This window comes from Triturus cristatus, chromosome 12, assembly GCF_964204655.1.
Source record: "Triturus cristatus chromosome 12, aTriCri1.1, whole genome shotgun sequence".
Taxonomy (NCBI): domain Eukaryota; kingdom Metazoa; phylum Chordata; class Amphibia; order Caudata; family Salamandridae; genus Triturus; species Triturus cristatus.
This window is the reverse complement of record NC_140595.1, coordinates 132654601-132677092: the sequence shown is the minus strand read 5'-3', so window position 1 is coordinate 132677092 and position 22492 is coordinate 132654601. Positions and strand designations below refer to the sequence as shown.

At 41.5% G+C, this 22492-nt stretch overlaps 1 protein-coding gene across 1 annotated transcript in view; it reads left to right on the top strand.

Moving 5' to 3' along the window:
* The window catches only part of LOC146772886 (rho guanine nucleotide exchange factor 11-like), a 247522-nt gene that overhangs the window by 122027 nt on the left and 103003 nt on the right, over window positions 1–22492 (top strand). Inside the window, 3 exon segments of the mRNA XM_085637041.1 lie at window positions 7921–8008; window positions 13672–13767; window positions 21548–21630. Of these exon segments, the coding sequence (XP_085493167.1) occupies window positions 7921–8008; window positions 13672–13767; window positions 21548–21630 (267 nt within the window).

The following is a 22492-nucleotide window of genomic DNA, read 5'->3' as shown; positions in this document are numbered from 1 at the left end:
GGATTTCATTTGAATTCTTACAAGGCACTGCATGATATTTGGTAGGTTGATTGGAGATTTGGGAGGGCAGGCAGTTAAACCTGAATGGCCATACTGAAGACAGGGTGTCTAAATGCTAACAACAGTTCTGTTGCCTCATTTGTAGGCTCTAAATCTGAAAGTGTATATTATTGGCAAGCAGACCCATGAAAAAGCACTGAAGGTTAACCCTGGTCACTTGCAAATAGATGCTGATGAGGCTGACTGGTGAATATATATTTGTACAGGAATGTCCCATCCTGTGTTTTGCAAATAAAGTCTATATATATACTTGAGGCAAAACAGAGACCTGTTTTAGAACAGAAATATATAAGCACAATTTGTAAAAATGGAAACCTACTCACAAAATTACATTTTTAAGTAATTAGTGAACCCATGTCCCTGGTTTTCTTCCAATAGCAATTGCAACAGTTCATCCGTGTTGTTCATGAAAGGTCAGCACGCCTTTTTGTGTGTATACGGTCATATTTTTATCAGTGTTTAGTTCGAAAGACTTTCTTTGTGTTTGTAGGGATGTATAAGGTGCATTTAAAGACAAGTCAGCACTATTCTTCATTATGTGTATTTGTAGATGCTCTGCCATCCATGAGGGTATCTAGGCACTAAGCAGATATGTGCCTATCCCTGCTTATGGGAGGTTGGTTAATTGAAAAGCCTGGATGTCAGCTTCTTGCAGAATTGAAAAAGAGAGAAGGAGTCTCTGATGTGGAATGGGAGCTTGTTCTACACGTTAGGAGCGATGTAAGAGAACGTCAATCTTCCTGATCTGGTTCTGTGTATGTATTGAAAGTGTGCAGGTAGGGGTTGTGCAGAGTGGCGGGGTTTGGGTTGTCGGTGGAAAGAGATGCGACTGTTCCAGTAGGTTGGGGTCTTTGTTGTGTAGTGCCTTGCATGTGTGTGTGAGGAGTTTAAAACTAGGGCATTTTTGTATCAGAACCCAATGGAGCTCTCTGAGGTGTTGTGTGATATGAGCTCTGTGTGGGAGGTTGAAGATGAGTCTGGCTACAGAGGTTTGTAGACTTCTGGTGAGTTGCTTGGTGATTTCGTCATAGAGGGTGTTCTTGAAGTCCAACTTGCTGATTACTTGAGTGTGAGTGACGTTTTTCCTATTGTTGCTTGGGAGCCCTTTGAAGATCTTCCTCAGCATCTTCAAGGTGTGGAAGTAGGATATAGTGACAACATTCACTGCGGTCACATCGAGTTCGCTGTTGATGATGATGTCGAGGTTCCTGGCATGGATGATGAGTTTAAGTTCCGCTGCCCACCAGTTGCAGTCTCATGGTGAAGTGTTCTTGACGAAGATCACTACTTCTGTCTTGTTGGTATTGAGCTGTAGACTGTTGCCTTTCATCCAGTTATCAACTTCAGTCATGCAGGTGGTGAACTTGTTTCTTGTGTTGGGAAACTTGCGACAGAATGCATAAGTTGTGCGTTGTTAGATAGGAGCGGATGTTCAGGTCGTGTTCGCAAATGACATTGGACAGAGGGATCATGCATGTGTTGAAGAGGGTGAGGCTGAGCAAGGAACCTTGAGGCTCTCCACAAATAAGTTTGCAGGCTTCTGAAGAGTAAGGGGCCAGGCTGACACCTTGTCTTCTATCCGTTAACAAGGAGCAGATCCAGCACAGAAACAAAACCAGGGGCCACTCAATCACCTTCTCTAAGCCAGTCCACCCTCGTGAATAAGTGCTTTTGATGAGAAACGCATACAAATTATTGATGAAATGCCTGAACTATTTTTAACTTTTGGGGATTACTGTAGGTAGTGCCCAGTACGCCTTTTTTTCCTAACTTTGCCATTACTCACAGGGTTGAGCCATAGGTTGTTATCCTCATGCTAAGATGATCTGCTTCCACATGTGGACTGCTGAGGCTAAAACGTCATCAAAAGAATTGGTGTAGGCTGATAAGGATCTTTGAGTCATGATAGACTAATTACTCTTGCATCTACCCATTAAAGAGTTCTGCATAATCTGTTTTATGTCTTTAAAAACGAAATTGAAATCCTTTGAGCCACCATAGTTTCTCAAATGTTTGTACAAATGCTATTCTCCAACCCATTTTGTTGACTTTAAACCCACATTGGCACCAAAGAATCCAAATCAGATAATCTTTTACGAAAGATGCTTGTCTGCTGAAATCTACAAATTACAATCTGCAACCATAGGCCTCACTGCACTACTAATAACTACCAATACTGTCAAATCTTCACTTGCTTTGAGGAGTCTCTTAAAACATGACACATACCATCATAAGAAAGACACTTAACCTAAGGTTGTCTCCAGTCTATCCCATAGAGGTAATTCTCACCAGACAACTGTGAATGTGAATTTATAAAGTACACTCATGCCCAGGGGCATCTAGGTGCTGACCCACTGAAGGAAGAACCAAAAAAGCAGTAAAAAGGATTTGAGGTAATGAAAGACCTGTTGATTAAAAAGCCATGTTTTCAGGCCTTTCCTGAAAGGAAGCAGTCCTGTCATTTTGTTAAGATCAGGGGGAAGAGTGTTCCAGAGTTTGGAAGCACAGGTAGCAAAGCTTCTGCCACCCCATTTGGATCTTCTACCTTTAGGGACAGTTACGTTATATGCAGAAGAGGGGCGTAGAGACCTGTGAACAATATTTTCTTGAATGACTTGCATTCTGACGTCTGCCCTCATCACTGTACTGAATCTGCCCACTTTATATTCAGAGAGGGACTGTTCAATACCAGAAATAGTTGTCATGCATGTGCCCTAATGCTGCTGTTCCTGGTGCAAACTATTGATAATCAGTGGTCACATATTAACGGAGTATAATTGATGTGAAAGTGACTTGCCTTATGTAGATGTTGTTTTGAAAAATACTGGATTCATGAAGTCAAACTGCACCACCTTCTCTGATTCCACCAGCTTCTCTTGTGGAGTCCCACAAAAACCTGCACCTTCTCCAAGCCTCATCAATGTTGTGGTTGTTTTTTTATTTTTTATTGAGTTTTATCAGACCAGAATATCAATGATATCCCAAGTGAATATACAAAGGCAGTTACAATGACCTAATATAATGAGTTCTGCAAATCTACTGATGTAAATGAGCCTGCAAACTCTGGTGGCAAAAATCTTTATAACAGCAAATTGGGGCTGTGGCACACCCAGACCCAATGAGATCCAGCGATGTGAGCCTTGTCATTGATGATGTCTCATATGCTTAAAGCTCATAGTGTCTGAAACCACATGTACGCAGAGGTGATGCAGGCCCAAATCAACCTGAAAGAAAAATCTTCTGCAAGCAGCATGCTGATCGCAGCAAATCCAGACCAAAAACATCTTTATATCACTGCCTTCTTGGCCGGACCCCAAGGCAACCCTACCTATACCACTGCTAAGTATCTTAATTAGTAAGTGTTGTCCAATATCTCTCACCAAGTAAATATTGTCATCAAAGATGTGGTTCATCACCTCTTAACATCTGCACAGAATACTAGCTCTTCTACTTTCACCCAAAAGAATTGCCTTATCTAGTTATGGTCTTATCCTGCCTGGATACTGCAACGACCTATACAAATAACAAAATCCAAACTTTTGCTGCATGGCTCATACTCTGGGTAAAACAGAATACCATATTACACCCACCCTTATAGCACTTCTGTGACTCGAAATCAAGGAGAGATAACAATTCAAAACCCAGTGCTTAGTCTACAGATCTCTTCATTGTTACGCTCTATCGTATCTCAAAAGTATTCTTCGTCTGTACTATTCTTCTAGGTCCTTGAGATTGGCCTGTTGTTTTGTCCTTACAAAGTCTCATGTTTTGGTGATATTATCTTCCTCTTCGATGCTCACATTTCTGATAGACACTTCTCACCACAGATTCCTCACCTTTAAAATATCCCCAACTTTCGGACTGGATTCAGAAAATGTTATAGATACTGCTGCTGACCCACACACACAAGGCTCTACACATCCAAGGACCCTCCTAAATTAGCCACCTCCTCATCTTCCACCAACCATTGAGACAACACCATTCCACCTCTCTTTTACTTGCCAATACTCCCTGCATTTACCAAAGCAGAAGTGGAGGATGCTCCTTCTACCACATCAAAGCAAAGACCTGGAACAGCCTCCCCAAACACATCTGGACCATCACATCACTTCCGAAATTCCAAATGGCCCTGAAGACCTGGCTATTCGGATAAGCCTCAGGCTGTAAGCGTCCAGATAGGATGTATGACGTTACAACGCACACTTTTACAACGCATGCACTTACAACGCATTTTTTACAACGCATAATCCATTACAACGCACTACACTTACAACGCATGACACTACAACGCATTTTTAAAAACTACCATTACAACGCATACTATTACAACGCATAATATTTAATTGCATTTAAGGTAAGTATTAGATAGTATAGGGGTAAAAATTACTTTTCTAACTCCAGGGGGTGCAACAGTAGGGTAAGTGTTGGATAGTATAGGGGTAAAAATTACTATTCTAACTCCAGGGGGTGCAACAGTAGGGTAAGTGTTGGATAGTATAGGGGTAAAAATTACTATTCTAACTCCAGGGGTTGCAACAGTAGGGTAAGTGTTGGATAGTATAGGGGTAAAAATTACTATTCTAACTCCAGGGGGTGCAACAGTAGGTTAAGTGTTGGATAGTATAGGGGTAAAAATTACTATTCTAACTCCAGGGGGTGCAACAGTAGGGTAAGTGGTGGATAGTATAGGGGTAAAAATTACTATTCTAACTCCAGGGGGTGCAACAGTAGGGTAAGTGTTGGATAGTATAGGGGTAAAAATTGCTATTCTAACTCCAGGGGGTGCAACAGTAGGGTAAGTGTTGGATAGTGTAGGGGTAAAAATTGCTATTCTAACTCCAGGGGGTGCAACAGTAGGGTAAGTGTTGGATAGTATAGGGGTAAAAATTGTTATTCTAACTCCAGGGGGTGCAACAGTAGGGTAAGTGTTGGATAGTATAGGGGTAAAAATTACTATTCTAACTCCAGGGGGTGCAACAGTAGGGTAAGTGTTGGATAGTATAGGGGTAACAATTACTATTCTAACTCCAGGGGGTGCAACAGTAGGGTAAGTGTTGGATAGTATAGGGGTAAAAATTACTATTCTAACTCCAGGTGGTGCAACAGTAGGGTAAGTGTTGGATAGTATAGGGGTAAAAATTACTATTCTAACTCCAGGGGGTGCAACAGTAGGGTAAGTGTTGGATAGTGTAGTGTAATATTATGCGTTGTAATGGTAGGCGTTGTAATGGTATGCGTTGTAAAGGTATTTTTTTTTAATGCGTTGTAGTGTCATGCGTTGTGAGTGTAGTGCGTTGTAATGGCTTATGCGTTGTAAAAAATGCGTTGTAAGTGTAGTGCGTTGTAACTGTTGCGTTGTAAAGGTTGTTCCCCATCCAGATAACCTATTGGGTGATTAGCTGTGCTTTTTAACTCCTGATTGATTGGGCCCCCGCCTGCTAGCTGGTGGCATTGTGTGACTTTGCATAGGCATCGTACCACCCAGGCCATGATGGAATGGATCACATATCAAAGAAAAATGTGGAGTCACAAGAAAAAATTATGCGTCACTCAGCTTCCAATGTTTTAGGTACCAATATCATTGGAGAGAGCTCTTGTGACTGAACCTCTCTAGTCCCTCTTTTACATTAGAATGGGGTGGAGGATACCTGGTTGGTTTTATAAATCAACCCTCACCCACCAGTACTACTGGTGGCATGCTTCGTACTTCGGTCCTCACACAATATCACTAATGTGTTTGGATGGGCTCAACGCTATTGACTTGTGATCTCTGATTTGAAGGTACAATGTGATCTCAGGTTAAAATTGTCTGCAAGTTTTTCCTATTCTTCTGGTGCTTTGCTATTTTTCAAGCTACCTTTGGTATGGTTAAAAATGTAAAAAGAGTATAAAATGTACTCCACCATCTAAGATCAACATGTTTCAGCCAATAACAGTCGTCTAACACGGTTGTATTACTTTCTTTAAGACTGAGGTAGAAGATCGCTTTTCTTTTCCTGACACGGTTTGTGTAGGCTAATCATCTGTGACAATTTTACATGCTATACTTAATGCATCCAAATCAAAGGAGAGCGAGCCCTGTAGATTCCATGTGGTCTGAAATTATTCAGAACTATCCCAAACCCTCAACCTATCTTAGCCACTGGTGGTGTGAAGTTATCACCACTATGGTGTGTTGTTGGGTGGTGTCGTCATTGGGTTTCACACCTAGGCACTCAGTTCCCTAGGTGAGTACTTCCATCCTAGGGAAAATATTTGTGGGATCCGTGTGGTGTTGTTACTAAAATTATCTCCTGTGTTTTAGAACAATTTTTTAACTAAGGTGAAGTATACAGCGGTAAGATTAAAAGGAGGTGTTATAACGTTCAAAGGACGTGTAAATTGTCCTTCACATCACAAATTGTTTGTCAACAAGTTTTAGCCTGTGTTGCCGTAAGGGTCTGGGCTTTTGTCAGGACCAAAATCAATATTCAATGGGTCCCTAACTGTTGTTTTTTTGTGTGTTTGTAGACACATAAGTCGATTATCATGTGTCTTCATTCCAATTCACTTTGTTGGAAAGCTAAATGGGCTTTCGTTGAGCCTCTGCCTTACTTAAGTTTCCTGTTCTGCCTCATGCGAAAGATGAGGCTGGATACCATGGCAACTTGCCAACAGCCAATCCCTGGTGACCTGACCTGGGTCTTCCTCATCCTTCCTGGAGTGGCAGAACAGGAAACATAGGTAGAACTTTTTAAGTTAGAGATCAGCGTACTGTCACCAATAATTGTTCTATCTGAGGGTGCGGAAAAGAGTGAAGCAACTGGCGCCAACATGCAAGAGTGGCACCTATATGCAGCCCGGACACTCCTGGGGTAGCACAAAGACTGCAGAGCCATACAATGCTACCTGCTAAGAGGCCATAACAATGTAATTAGGTCTCAATTAGTATGATTCTGAAAGTGTGCATTATATGCCTGGAAGAATTTACACAGTACATATTGCACATCAGCTTTCAGGAAGAAAAACTGCTGAAGCCACAATGTCGACATACTCTGTGGCATAGCTGTTAGAAATATTTGAATTAAGAGAATTGTTTATGCAGTATTTTAGTGCACTCTGGCCTGCTCCTTTCGATGTATATGGTTGTTTGCATTGTGTGATCGGGAGCGGTTGAGGATGCATGGCTGGTGTATAAGCATGATGTCCATCAAGTGAGACCTGACATATACGTTGCCTGCTGTGCTTGCATCTATGGCTTTGCATTTGTAGGATATTCTCTTTTTTCAGACGGGTGGATCGGATTTCCGTATTTATGTCTCAGTGTTCTTCATTTTCTATGTACTTGCATACAATAAAATTATGTAAAGAAAAGGCTGGTTACAGGAGTCATTGCATTAAATGAACGAGTTGGTAAATGACCCTCAGTTGGATAAAATCTGATCACTCTCATTGGGGAAAAAAAACACATTTTTATTTCACTGCCTCGGTCCCCGCCGCCTTTTGGCTGTTGTTTCAGAACCTTTCGGTATTTGCTCTATAAAATGTGATACTTCACCCTGGAGGGCATCAGTGCTTTTATGAACAGTGAAACATTGTAAAAATATAAATTTAACTGTAATTAGGAATTTGCTAACTTTTCCATCTGCTGAGAAAAGGATTTAGCAAGTATGCAATATTATTTCTTCATTTTGTTTTTCAAATTAGTGGTACCTTTAAAAGTTACTTTCCATAGATTTCATAACTGGTACTTATGTAAACTATTGTCTTTATTTGTGGCAAGTTGGTATATAAATAATTAGGAATTCCGTCATTGTTGTGTCTATTAACTTTCGGTTTCTGCCATGGTGGTTTCCTGTATAGTCTTCATTTATTTTTCAGACGAGAACGCCTTTTTCATCATTTCCACATGCGAGTATGTACCTCAGATTTATGAGCTTGTGGCACGCACTTCACTGGAGAGAAACAGGTAAGAATTTCAGCTGACACCTTAATACGCGAACAGTGAAGCAACAGGACTCTTCCTAAGGGCCATATTTTGTAGAGGCTCCAAATAAAGTACCCTGATGAATATAGTCAGTGTATCCTCATACAGGCTGGAACAGCTTGCATATTCACAGTCTAACTGTTTTCTACAGGGATAGCCTGAAGGAGAAGTCTAAAAAAAGTTCTGATCTCTGAGACTGTTGCGCTTCTCCAGACAACTTGTGTAGAGTCCTCAATGCCACTCTTCTAAGGATAATGTGAAATGACTGGTCCAGTTCTAATGTTACCAGCAGTCATTTCCGCAGTATTTAGATCTTGTCTGAACAGTTTGAGGATTAACCATCAGAGGTTCTGCTGTGGTTCCCTTATATCACTTAATACATTTGTAATGCTTTCGAGAGAAAAGAAATAGTTCTTAGCATGTATCCTTCACAAAGCTTTGCCAACATTTTTAACGTAACCCAGTTGGTCTGTTCTAGGAGCTCTGGTCATCAATCACTTTAAAAAGAAAATTCTACTTGTCTTATTTTTGTGGCCTTTTTGTGACTGTTCTTTTCCTTTAATTTTATTTGTATATCCTTCTTGCATCCTATGGTGACATATTTTACTTTTGAAGCTGGTTTTTGCCATATGTATTAACATTAGTACCTGGGTTTTCTGGAGACCAAAATTCTTTGAAGGCCTTAAAGTGCCTAAAATACCTCAGCACACAACACTGATTATACAGTTAGTGATTCACGCTAACTGTAATGGCGAATTGTACATTGATGCATAGTAATTTGATATATCATAACAATGATGAGGGTTACAGCAGATTAGCATCAGCCATAGCCTGCACTTTGGTCACACAGACTAACCATTTATTCGAAACATTAATTAGGATAGAAGAGGGGAGCCAAGCAGACACAGAACCCCTAGCGTGTTTCAGAACCCACAGCGGAAGAGCAGGTTGGAGTTTTATGATGAGGATGAGTAATATGACCAACTCATCTTAGTGGCATCCCAAGGGGATGAGGATATATGGAAGGACTTAGACACCAACTCTCCTGAGTACAGGTCTGTCTCCATCCATTCTCTGCCAGCCCAACTGGATGACTTTTTTCTGTACGATGTTGTCATTAAAAGGAGAGTAGACACTTAAAAGTACAGCTAGAAAAAGACAGGCCCTAGAGTGTTTCCTCCCAGAAATACTGCTATCACTGAAGAAAGATCTGAAGAAAGAGTTTTTGCCCCTGCTACCTTGAATCATGAACCAGAGGAAAGAAGCATTTAACAAGTCAGCTTTCTCTGAAGTAGTAAGAACAAGGCTAGAGAAGAAATATAAACCCTCTAGAAAGACTTACTAGACAACAAGCAATGAGCTTGCAGACTCCACTGCGAGGAAAAGGGCTAATGCTCCAGCATCCAAAGGACCAGTCCCAGAGAAGGAAAATAAGCTGTTTGAGATGGAAGGAAGAAAGTTGAGGCATTCAGCAGCCACACAGTGACGCACCACACATTCTAGTGTTATTAACGGTAGAAGGAAAAGAAAGAACTGATGCAACATGTCCCAGAACAATACAAATGCAATACAAGCAGGAAAGACCATCTTAAATTCCAGCCTCAAGTCAGCCCTTGAAGCTGCTAAAGCAACCAGCAGACCGATGTGCATGGACACTACACTAAGAATACGTGCCTTACTAATAGTATCCAGCTTTAAACAAGAAGTCCACATTTCTTTGATAATTATGTCTTTTACAGGGGAAAGCCGCACGGAGCTGCAGTTGATGACTCTCTCCAGCAGATACAAAAATACAATCATATGGAAAAGGCAGTGGGCCCCTACAATTCAGGTGGTCTTACAGTAGGAGTACTCCTCCTTCCAGGAGAGCAATTGAAAGAGAGAATTTGCAGACCATTCTACAACCAACACAGTGCTCCCAAGGGGTGAGTGTGTAGAGACCTAGTACTGCATGGCCATACCCATTGGCGTGGAGTCACTTCTTTTGAGTCACGGCCTTTGGTGATGGCAGACCATAAGTGGATCAGCCACAGACAGCAAGTGACTCGCAAAGAGAAGCCCTCAGCATCAAACACATTTAGGGAGTAGACTGGGAGGTTTGCTCCTGGAATTGAGGAACATCACCCATCACAAATGGGTGCGAACGTCTTAAAACACAGTTACTGCCTAGAGTTAGGAATGATAACATCAGATGTCAAGCCAAACAGGAGATCTTGCAAAGGAGAGGAAATGACACTGTTAAAAACAGGAAATACACAACCTCATACAGAAGGACCAGTAGGGCAGGTGCCAACAGACTAACAAAACTAATGACTGTACTCTCTCTGCTTCCTCATCCCCAAACAAAATTTAATATTGAGAACCATCATAGACCTGAGATTACAGAAGACATTCACCAGACACAAAATTTCAAGACAACTTCACTGTAGAAAGCCATCCCATTGCTAAAAGAAGAGGATTACATAGCAACTGTAGACCTCAATGGACACATATTTGCACACCCTGATGAACTTCAAGCACAATAAATCCCTTAAGTTTGTGGTACACAATTCACATTACTAATTCTAAGTTTTACCCTTGGAATAAAGTAAGCACCAAGTGTGTTTACAAAATGTCTTACAGAAGTAGCAGCTCACTTGAGAAAGCAGGAGATACAAGCGTACCCCAACCGATTGGATTGGATGGTGAAAGGCAAACTCGCAAGACCTTCAGAACAGTATACAAATAATGATGGAAGTAGTAGACATACGGAGTTTTTAAGCGAACAATGAGAAGTCTTCACCACTCCCTATGACTAAAATGGATAGCTGGGGCAGATTCAGTTGCGATAAAGGCATGCCTGGTTCAAAAGAGAGTGCAGGCATTGACATAGCAGGTTTGCCGCTGCAGGAAGAGACCATCTGAGAGTGAAAACCTGAAATTGCTGAGAATGATGGCTTCAAGCATTACATGAATCCCCCCTGCCAGACTCCATAGGACACTCCTCCAAGAAAGGCTGCTGAGCCAATCGTTACAATCTGTGGGGGACTGGGAGGATCTTGTGCAAAAGTAAATATGGTAATGGATAGCAGAAAACATCACAAGAGGCAGGCCACTCAAAATACCCACTTCTCTAGGTCACCATCACAACAGCCTCAACCTACACTGGGTGGGTGCATGCAGGAGAATCAACAGATCAGGGGCTAAAGGAACCCACAGAAAGCTGAAAAACTCATAAAAATATTACAACTCACAACAGACTTCTTTGACTTGAAGGCCTTTCACAAACATATCAGAGAGATAGTAAAGATCCAGACAGACAACCCAACACCAATATTCTTCGTGAACAAACAAGGGAGGGTGGGTGGTTGGGGGGGGGGTGTCAGGAGGGCCTGCCATGATGTGTGCTATGCAAACTAGCACAGGAGATCTGAATATGGACACTCCAAAAAAAAGATATCACTGACAGCGATACACATGCTGGGGTAGAAAATCATAGACGCGGAGCAGATTAGCCAGACAGAAGGAATCTCGCAGGAGTGGGAGCTAGATCAGGGAGAGGTACAAAGAATCTTACAAAAATAGGGGGGCGCTACACATAGACCAGTTACCTACAAACAAAAATAGAAAATGCCAAGACTTTGCATTGTGTCCAAGTACCCTCATGAAATCTAGCTTATGCTTCGATTAAGGTATGCCTAAGTGCGATAGAAGCATATGCACTGGCGAATTGCACGCTTACATGTAACGTCATAAAGGGATGGTACTTACCACCATCAAAGATGGGACAAAAAATAAGGACAATTATGTAGCCAGTAATTCTGTGGCGGAATAATGCACAGCATTTGTATCTACAAAAGTATTCTAGTTTCAAAACTATTGTTACAGCTAAGTACATATTTATTTTCATAATCTCATGTTATCCACCCTTGATCAGTAAAGCTGTCCAATTGCTCTCCAAATAGAGGTACCTGAAATGTATTGTTTTTTGTTGCTACTTCTTTTCTGGATGAGGTCATTTCTTCTCTAATTTGTTTTGCTTTTGTCACTCCTCTTGAATTTCGTTGGATTTTGCAACATAGGGAGTAATGTGAAAGGGCCATTTTATGTTGCACTCTCTTACTTAACTGTAAATACAAATATGAATTTAATGGAACAAATAAAAAGTACCATTTGCATATAGGATAGAATTAGTGGTTCTATTAATCTGGATTTAAGAGTTTTTAATTCATGTTTCAGACTTTTCAAGCATTTTTGGACAGACTTTGTGTATTGTTGGCCGCCTTCTGGTATGCACACAATAAATGTTTACTGATAATTATTTGTTTTATTGCCGCTATTTTTCACAGCGTCAGCCTTTAGCGGAGGAGCAGTCATGCATGTTTATAACACATGAAGGATTCAGAAGCAAACTTTGGTTGGTTACATAAATTGTCTTGGAAATTTCGATAGTAGGACAGACAGATACAAACATTTGTACAAACTCTGACCTGGTGGAAGTGGGTTCTGTAAAACAAAGTGATGTTTTTGGGAGGAAAATATGGTTCTTATTCCATCCAAATAAGGAGTGAGGGCTCAATCTCTGATAAAGATAAATGTTGTGAATGAGTGTTCCTGCATTGAAGGAGAAGGCCTCACTTTTTGTCGTTCTTTGCCGCGGGGATCTTGCACCCCATCATATTGTTCCTGATGGTGTGGCCAGAGAAGGTAGTTTCCGTCCTTTAGTCCAATTTACTGGTGGGAATAACTTTACAAATGGCGGGCGCACAGTGACCTCAACTTGATGTGAGTTTGAAGGATTGACACTGGAGGATGCTGAATATATACAGGTGGCTGTTTTTACTGGTATCGCTGAGTGGTGTTTCCATGGAAGACGACCTTCTCAATGGTCTTTTGATGTATGCTGTCTTAAAATGTTATACCTATATCTTTATGCATCTTTATATCATGATACGCCTTGCTATTATCTTTTGTGTATGTAAAGCGCTTTGATACCCACGGGTCTGGGAGTGCTATATAAAACGTATAAATTAATAAAATGGTAAAAGTCGATTCCAGGACAAACGTGGAGACTGGAAATGTATGTATGAAATATATTAATGATATGCCATGCATGTAGCATAATAATGGAGAAGCACCCTAAGCATGACACGGCCTTGTCTGACTATCTAGTGGACCCACATCACTGAACCTGTAGTCAGTAGGCTCCTGCATGAGAATTTTAGTGTGTACCCACGCAAGTTGAGGATATTTTAGAGTATTAGACAGCACTTTACTGAAGATCAAAATAAAATAAAATAATTCAAATTTCCACATTGAGTTAAAAAAGAAAGAACGTGTTGATCACGTGTGTCTAATCCTTTAATTAGTCACTCACTAAACCAGGCGTCACTTCTAACGAGACAGCAGCTCTGAATGGCCTTCATGTTGAACATGTACCTGTTAAAAAGTTTATCTTGGTGCAAGCTGAGTTTATTTCCTCTTCAAACCTTACTTTGCTGCATAACAGAACTGCCAGTCTTGTTGATCCTTTTTAACAAAATAATAACTTTCTGCAAGAGAACCCTACTCCCTCATTTTCTGGTTGTCAATCAGACATTGATGTTTTAATTTGATAATTTCATTGACTGATGCTCATTTTATTCAACTTATTTCTTCGTTTAAAGGTGGAAAGCTCAAATTGAAAAAGTAGTGGAAGTTGCAACGAGGAACTTCAGTAGCTGTGGGCAGGAGCCGGTCAATCACACGCCTCCTCCTGTCAGGTGAAGTGAACAGTCTTATTTCCTGGATTTGCCAATCACTTGGCAGAAATTGAATTCTGTGCAGTGTTGGCTATTGCCAGTATGTTGAAATGACTAACAAAATGTCCAACACAAGCTCACTTATAGCCATGAGTGGCAAATGGTTATTTGGAGTTTTGATTCTATTATGCATTCACGTTGTAGTTAGAATTTTAAGGAGCCCTGATTCATTCTGCAGCACAATATTAACTTATTTATACGATAAGGGAATGACAAGACTTCACAAATGGGCAAATTCGTAGACCGGAGAACACAGAATAATGTTCAGTTAGCCGGTTAAATAAGTTCTAGATTGAACAATGCTTTATGGATCATGTGCACTTACTCACATTGTTTAGTTACTTCAACCAGTGCCCTAGAAAAATAAGCAAAAATGTAATTGCACAATGATGCTATTTTAGAGGTATCGGTGTTTCTCTTACACTGGGTAGTGCTTTCTGCCTGCACTTCTTAGCTGGAAAAAAAAATCCCTACATGATCACATTGCTGGTCTTTCTATCATTTAGGGCCTTATTATGGGTTTGGCGGCCCCCTGCAGTGCCACCCACAGGAGGACTGCCAAAGCTGTGGTGTGCTTGCCCGCCGGATTACGATTATATTCAATGGTGGGCAGCCAGTGCTGGGGTGGTCTCCCGGCGGTGAGCTGTTATGATGATCATGCGAGAGCCTAACATGCTGCCCGCTGCCTTGACAGCGCCTGCAGTATGTTCCTGCATGGTGTGGCATGCATGCCACACTCTGCAGGGACAGGGATGCAATTCCAGGTGGGCAACATGTGCCCACCTGCATTCACTCCCAGAGGCAGCAAGAGGGCTCTGTTAGGGCCCCCTTTGTTGCCTCTCTGCCCCCCTTTCCATGACAGGCTCCCCACCTTGAAAAAGGTACTTGACAATCAACTCAGAATATGCTTGGTGGTGCTGCAGCGGCACTCCCAGGATATTCCTGCTCCTGACAGCTGCACAACAGCGCGGGATCCTGGATTCCCCGGCGGACACATTGCTCCTGTAGCGCTCCGACCACACACTGCGGGCCCGCAGTGTGCAGGGGGTGGGACCACCACAGTGAGTACGGCGGTCCTATGGACCACCATACTCGCAATAAGGCTGTTAGTGTTATTGACATCAATGTACGCCTAGCCACCACTATAGTGATTGTGATTTGTAATTTCATGGAAGTCTATTCTGTGTGTGTCTTGCTTTTGCTTCATTGCTAAAGCTTTCACATGCCTGGGTGGCCCACCTTTGAAAGAGGAGCCCACGGGGTTTCCAAACCCACGCAACTGTCTATGACTTTCACTGAAATCACAGTTTATGAACCAGAGGCCACTGCTTCGTAATGGACATATTGGAGAGTCTAAAAGGTAGAAGGCGAGAAGACAGTAGATTATCAGGCAACTTTGAAACTCTCCTATCTCTCCTAAGATGCGTTAATTGCTAGCCTTGGGCATCTATTTTAGCCACTATATTTATTTATTTGGGAATTTTATTAAGTGTTAAATGTCTTCTGTCAGTTGCTTTAAAGTGTTAAAAGTCTTCAAGACAACGTCATCTTTTAGGGTAGTTTTTGTCAGATAAGTGAGCTATAACTGTGCCAATTTTCTTTAGCTGTGACCGGTTTACTACAAAAGCTGGTATGAAAGGTTTTCAGATGTTTTCGAAACCCCATGTGGTTTGATTCAGTTCTCAGATTTTGGGGTATTCTAAAACTTAGGAACTTGAATCTGCCTCTCTGTTTGAGTAATTTGAGGTGATGAGGTGCGCATTGCTCCTTACTCAAATTCATTTTGACATTCTCTAGATTCTGATAGATGATTGTAACTGCAGATGCCTTGCCTTTTGAATTCCTGCAATTATCAGACTAAATCCAGAAACGTTATTAGCAATTGCTCCTACGCATTGATAGGCGGTGCCATCAGACTTTGCATTAACTTTGTTGCTCCTTTGCAAATGTTAGCAGGAAGCCATATATGTGTGCAAGTGTTGCACATTAGCGTCAGATCCTTATTTTCCTCATTCTTCGATGGTGATCTGGAACTCCACTTCTGAACTTCGTCAGCGTCTTACCTACTTTAAAAACTCTTTTTTTTGAAGATGTTTTGCTAGGGATCTCAGGCTAGAGGTTTCAGTCGGTGCCACACCTACAGAAAGCAAATATATGGCACAGACCCACATTACATCTGTTTGTGGTATCGTGGATGTAGGCATGATTCAGAGTCATTGAACAAATGCTCTCTTATGCGTCCAAAGGCCTTAAGGGATCAGATGACAAAATTGTATGTCACAGAGCACAAAAAACTGTACTGCTAGAAGTCCAGGTCCCCATCCTCTGGTAAGTGTAAGAGAAAGGATGTTCCAAATCTCATTGTAAACACAGAAGTGCAGATGGTAGGCCTCCCCTCAGGGCAGATTCCAACCATGGTTCACATGCTCCAATGCGCTCAGAATTTCTCTGTGAATCCTAATCTCCGCAGCAGGTGGAGGCCTTTTAGGAGGCACTGCTGCAGCTTCTATGATCAATTCTGGATTCTCCTGGAGTACCTTTGGTCCCTGCTTCTACAGGAAACCAAGTCGGACTTCCGCTTGTAGCTCCTGCTCCAGCACCAACTGTGAACCCATTAGACCTCTGTATGTACCCTCACCAATGCTGAGCCACACCTTAACTTCATTGATGGAGGCCATACTGGTTCCAGCAATGCCGGTGCCTGCCCCTTCCCCACCTCCAGCTTCAGTGGCACAAATTCTGTCTCCAACTGTGACCCTGATGTCTGGTCTCCACCCGAGCTCAGCTAGATCATAGCCAATGTCTCTTTATGAGATTACAAGGGCATAGCCAGTTATGTTAGAAGACCATCTCCGGAAGTGTATTAGTCTCATCATCAGTATTTTCTGAGACTTGAGACATTATGTGGCCAAACGCAGATGGCATAGAGAACCCTCAAGATGTTCCACATGCTAGAGACGATGAGGCAGACTGTTGTTTTCCTTCTCACTAGACTGATGATGGGCTATACATAGATTTCCAAGATGCTTCTTGGCTCCTTTGCTGTGGTGGGAGGTATTGTTGAAAGGAAGATCCACACCTTGGAGAAGTGAATTACTTTATTTTGTGAGCAGCCTGAAGTATAGATTGCAGTAGCCAACATCACCAACATTCCTTCCCACCGTTTCCCAACCGTCGCCTCTCCAGTGTTCTGTGCATAATCACAAAACCCTCACTACATTGTAGGTTCCACACATGGATGACCTTACCAACAAGCCCACAACACATCCCCCTCTTTATTACAAAAAACAAAAATATTGACAAAAAACCCATCAAAACTGATTAACTTAAAGTTGGAAACAAAAACACAGACATCAAAGATAATAACCCTATGGCCTAAATACAAAATGAGAAAAACTCAAATAAACCACAAAATGCATTCTACATTACCATACTCATAATCCTCTAAACATTTTGACAATTTCCTAATTCTTTTGTCAATGTCTTGTCCAGCATGATGTACATGAATTTTCCCATTAGCAGTCCTAGAAGTGACTCCAGACTACTCACCACTCCCATATTAGCTTCTTCCAACGCCACTTCCCTGTCTTCAATCATCACAGCCTCACTGCTCTCCTCCAGAATATCTGAATGTACAGGTACCTTGTGTTCCCTTCCATTGCTGACCATCTTTCCATCATCTCAAAATCCTCCAAAAAGTCAGCTTCAAACTTATGTGACTCCCCATGAACTTGCTTCCATATCTCATTTGGATCCACAGCCACTCAATTAAGATTCCATACTTTACCGTTAATCAACCTCACTGAATTACACAAAACTTCAAAAAGTTCCTCCAGTTCATAAAATCGACAATTCCCTTGAGCTACTAAACCCAGTTTCTTAATCCGAACCCAGTCACCCACTTTGACCTTCACCCATTTTGAACCTCTCTTAGTATCATAATACAACTTACTTTTATAATGACTCTCTCTTACTTTTCCCCACACTCCTTTAACTGACTACTATTCCACACAGATATGAAATAACCAGGTGTAAACTTGGTCCTAGGATTCCTACCCCTCATCATAAATAGAGATACTCCAGTCGATCGATTATTAGTAACTCTTGTAAGCCCAAACCATTTTACCCAGTTGAGTAACCCAGTCCTCATTACTTGCCCTATATAACTGTATGATACATTTGATCACACGGTTAAATCTGCCAACCATACCTTTTGCCACTGGGATTGTTTAGTGCAGTGGTCTCATGGTTCACACCACTGCTTTCAAGATAAAGCTTAGTTTTATTGGAGACACATTTCATTCCATTGCCGCTCAAAATGGTGGCAGGAATGCCTTCCAATGTATAAATCTGTTCAAGGAATTCACAAACTGTATCCATAGTTGCCTTTTCCACCACCTTCACGGTACGCCATTGCCAAAAGAAGTCAATAAAAACCAACACATACTTCTGAGGTTTCCCAAAGGGTCCTACAATGTCAACTGGAATCAAACATTTACTCATAGTTGGTGTTAAAGTCTGTAAAGATTTATCAGCCAAAACACAATTGGGGCCCTCTCTTACATATCTTTCCACCTCAAGATCCATACCTGACCACCAAAACATCTTCATCGCAATAGACTTGGTTCCAGTAATTCTAGAATGCTCCTCTTGCTCCGAACTGATAACCATTCTTCGCAAATCTTGTAGTGGAGTTACTTTTTGTTCTCTCAGAATTGTGCCACTTCCAACAGTCAAGTCAGTCCTTACCTCCTGGAATGATTTCATAGATTGATCTATACCCTCTTTCCTTGGCCAACCGTCAATCAAGTAAGTCATAACTGCTTGTAAAACGTTATCCTTCTTTTATGTTTTACTCCATTCTTCTCTGACAGCAGGCATGCCACTATCGTGCACTTTGAAAATTCTACTGTTAAACCCTTGGATTCCAAAATATTTAACACCTTCATCAACCCCTTATCGTTTTCGTCCCCATTTGGACCAAAAATGAAAATATTGTCTTGGAATACCTTTACATCTTTTCTTTCCCAAAAAGTTAAAACTTAAACCACTGAAAGACTGCAGCCGCCGACTCTAGGTGAAATGGTGTGAGCTTAAATTGGAAACACCCATCAGGGGTGACAAAAGATGTATGTTTCTGGGTATCCTGAGCTAAAGAAATTTGGTGGTGTGATGACAATAGGTCAATGGTGAATAACCACTTGCCAACTCTGACAAAAGTTACCAGCACATTAATTCTTGGCAACAGAAATTGGCCAACAATTATGATGTTGTTCAAATGGCATAAGTCAACACACAGCACATGTTGCCATTGCTTCGTCTAGCCAACACTAATGGGGGAAACCCAATCAGAGTCTTCTATTGGTTCAATAACCCCAAAGAAACCTTCTTCTCCAGCTCTTCAGAGACTTCATCCCTAACCATGAAAGGAATGTTCCTTACCTTGTGGACATTAGGTCTAGCATCATCCTTCAAAATAATTCTGTACTCAAATCCTTTCAAATTCCCCAACCTACCACTAAAAACCTTTGGAAATCTTTTGAGCATATCATTGCCCATATGCACTCCTTTATCAACCACCATTACTTGCTCTTTGCTACTGGGATCAAGCACAATGTGCAAATTTCCATGGTCAAACTAACCAAACACAAGGGGGCCCTTTCATAGCAACATGCAATCCGCCCGAGTCAGCCTATTCTTGAATCTCAAATTAAACCACCTAAACCCAACCATGTCAATACGTTATCCACTTTAACCCTGAGGACCCCTCCAACTTTGTTTGACAATTCTTTCTCTCCGCAGCTCCTCGTTGATGATAGTTTATGGGGACCCAGAATCTGCATAAATCTTTAAGGATACATCAACAACAGTCATCCAGCACTCAAATTTAGGTCTGTGAGATTTACCATCAACATTCAAAACAAGGCTTCTACACAAACTAGCTACATTGTGACAGTGCTCGTTGTCACCTTCTGAAGTTTTCTTATCTTCCTTACTTACTGGCTCACTCACACACGTGATAGTCTTTCCTTCTCCTGCACACTTTTACAAAATGCCCTACAATGCCACAATTGCTACACTTTTGCATGGCAGCAGGCCAATTTTTGGTAAATACCAAATGTTCTTTACTGTCACAATGTTAACATCTGGTTTGATCTTTGGATTTGGAATCTTTTACACTGTACTTAGATGCTCAATTTCGAACAGTGTCATCATCTTTTGCATTCTGTTTTAACACCCTAGCACACCTACTCGACATCTCAGTTTTTTAAACAATTGCCAACACATCATTTAACGCCAAATCACCACTGACCCGTAAATGCTCCTGAATGGCTAGATTCTTGGCGTGCATCACCAACAGGTCCCTAATGAAATTGTCTTGTAATACACCAAATTTGCAGTCTAAAGGTAATTTCTTTACCTCTGCAATGTACTCTTCCGCTTAGTTATTTTTCCTTGTTTCTGTTGAAGGAACTTGTACCTGGTAATTCCAATGCAAAATCTTTGGTGTATAGTACCCATCCATATCCAAAATTACAGCCTGGAAAACATTCACATCGTCCATTACCACCAATTTTGTCATTTGGAAGTGGAAAATATTTTTTGGCAACTGCATTCCCAAGCAAATAGATCTGCTTAAACCTGCAGTTCAATATATTCTCTGCTAACTCCGTCATCTACAGCAATCGACCCTTGCATTTACTTGCATACGTCTTCACTTGGATGCCATTGAAAGTTATATGAAGAATATGAAACACTTGTTGTTATTCAGAATCTCTGTCATCAAGGTTTCATGGAAGGACTCAAACAGTTATTCCACCCAGGGTACCTCCTGACCGTGTGCGGAACATTAACAGAATCATGAGCTTTTCTTTTGAACCTCTACATTTGTGCCCATTACAATTCCTTTACTGAAAAGTAGCTTTCCTTGCTGATATCACATTTTTAAGGCATGTTAGCCAATTTAAGACACTGGAAGAGCCTTTCTTTCTGGTTCAGAAAGACAGGATTGGCTTAGAACCAACCCTAAATTCCCTTTGAAAGTGGTTCCTCCATTCCAACTCATTCAAACCATTGAGCTCCCATGCTTCTCCCCACAGTCATACTCTGTGGCAGAGAGGGCCCTTCACACCCCTGCTGTCAAGTGTGCTCTCATGTATTACATTGATAGAACTGAGCTCTTTTGCAAAACTCAACAACTTTATGTTGCTTTTACCCTGCCACATAAAGGCCAGGCTCTTTCAAAAGCTGGCATAGCTAGATGGATGGTCAAATGTTTTCAAAACTGCTGCATTACAGCTTGGAGGAATTTCCCTGCTCTGCCCAGACAATATTCTACTTGCAAAAAGGAGCCAAGTTCTAAACTAGACTGCAGGATAATGCTAAGCATGTTAATCTACAGCACTACATGGTACGAACAGATACTTATGATAAAAAAGTAAGTAGAATATTCCTTATTGCAAGTTGGTTGGATTATTTATTGTGTAATTGTGGAAAAAAGGAAAAAGTAGCAATTGTAATTTTGAGTAGCGTCGGTGTGCCCTATGACAGATTATGACCTCCTTGTCAAGAGATCCCTTCTATTGATTTGTATTTGTGGACCCTAGGCTTCAGTTCACAACTTGTACCAAACTCTTTAATATATTAAATTTTACCTGTGCCTATTTTTGTTTAAGGGCTTCACTAGACAAGGAAGCGTGTTTTAATCTCATTAACATTGATTATATTTCTCTCATCGTAGTGTGGCGATAAAGAATTCTGACGTCCCACTCATTCTCTCTGAAACAGTGCAGTTTTCAGCAGAGATGGAAGAAGTCCCTCTAGGTGAGTTCTGTTGCATGGAGAATCTTTAAAGCACATTAATTCTGATGGATACTTCTAACCGCATATTCCTCGCCATTAGACTATTCGGCAGGCACCAGGCCATAGCAATGCTCCGGTGTGCTGGTAAATGAAGCTGTTTTGATCTTGTCCCATGCAGTAAGTGATGGAGTGGAGCCACATATAGATGCCACCCCATGTGACAATGTCTGTTCTTTCTTTCAATGCCTTGAATTGTGGATCTAGAGCTCTGCTCTCTTTTCTTTGGTTCACAAATTCTTTCAAAACTCCTTTCATGTATCTAAGGGAATGGTGTCCCCCAGCAAGGACTAAAGGGTTCAAACTGTGCCATGACTGTCAGAAACAGGTGTTGATGGTGGACCCGCACAAGGTGTGCCTCTGGTGTTTGGGCTTAGTGTAAGACTCCAAGTCATGCGAACATTTTTATTTCATTCACCCGAAGGCAATTCAGGATCGTGAAATGAAAACTGTTTGCTACCAAACACCGAAATAAGTGATAGACTACATGTAAGTTCCGCTCCTGCTCCAAGTCGAGGGCACAGACTCATTCCTGCTTTCAAGGCCACTCCTGTGACCGATCCAATTTGTGTGCGAGGTCATCTGGTAAATCCAAATCTAATTCTAAGAAGAAGCATAAGAAGTTAAAGTGGGACTCAACAACAGCCAGCCACTCTCTGTCCCAAGGGAAGTCAGGTGGTGTTAAGGTGCCAATCAATCTTGCTCCAGATGCCGATCGTGGAGTAGATTCCTCAACTGGTTCAGTTGTGCCTCCCTATTTTCTCGAGCCATCTGCAACACCGCAGAAGGTTGAGGCCTTTAAGGAGGCCATGCTGCATATTTTCGG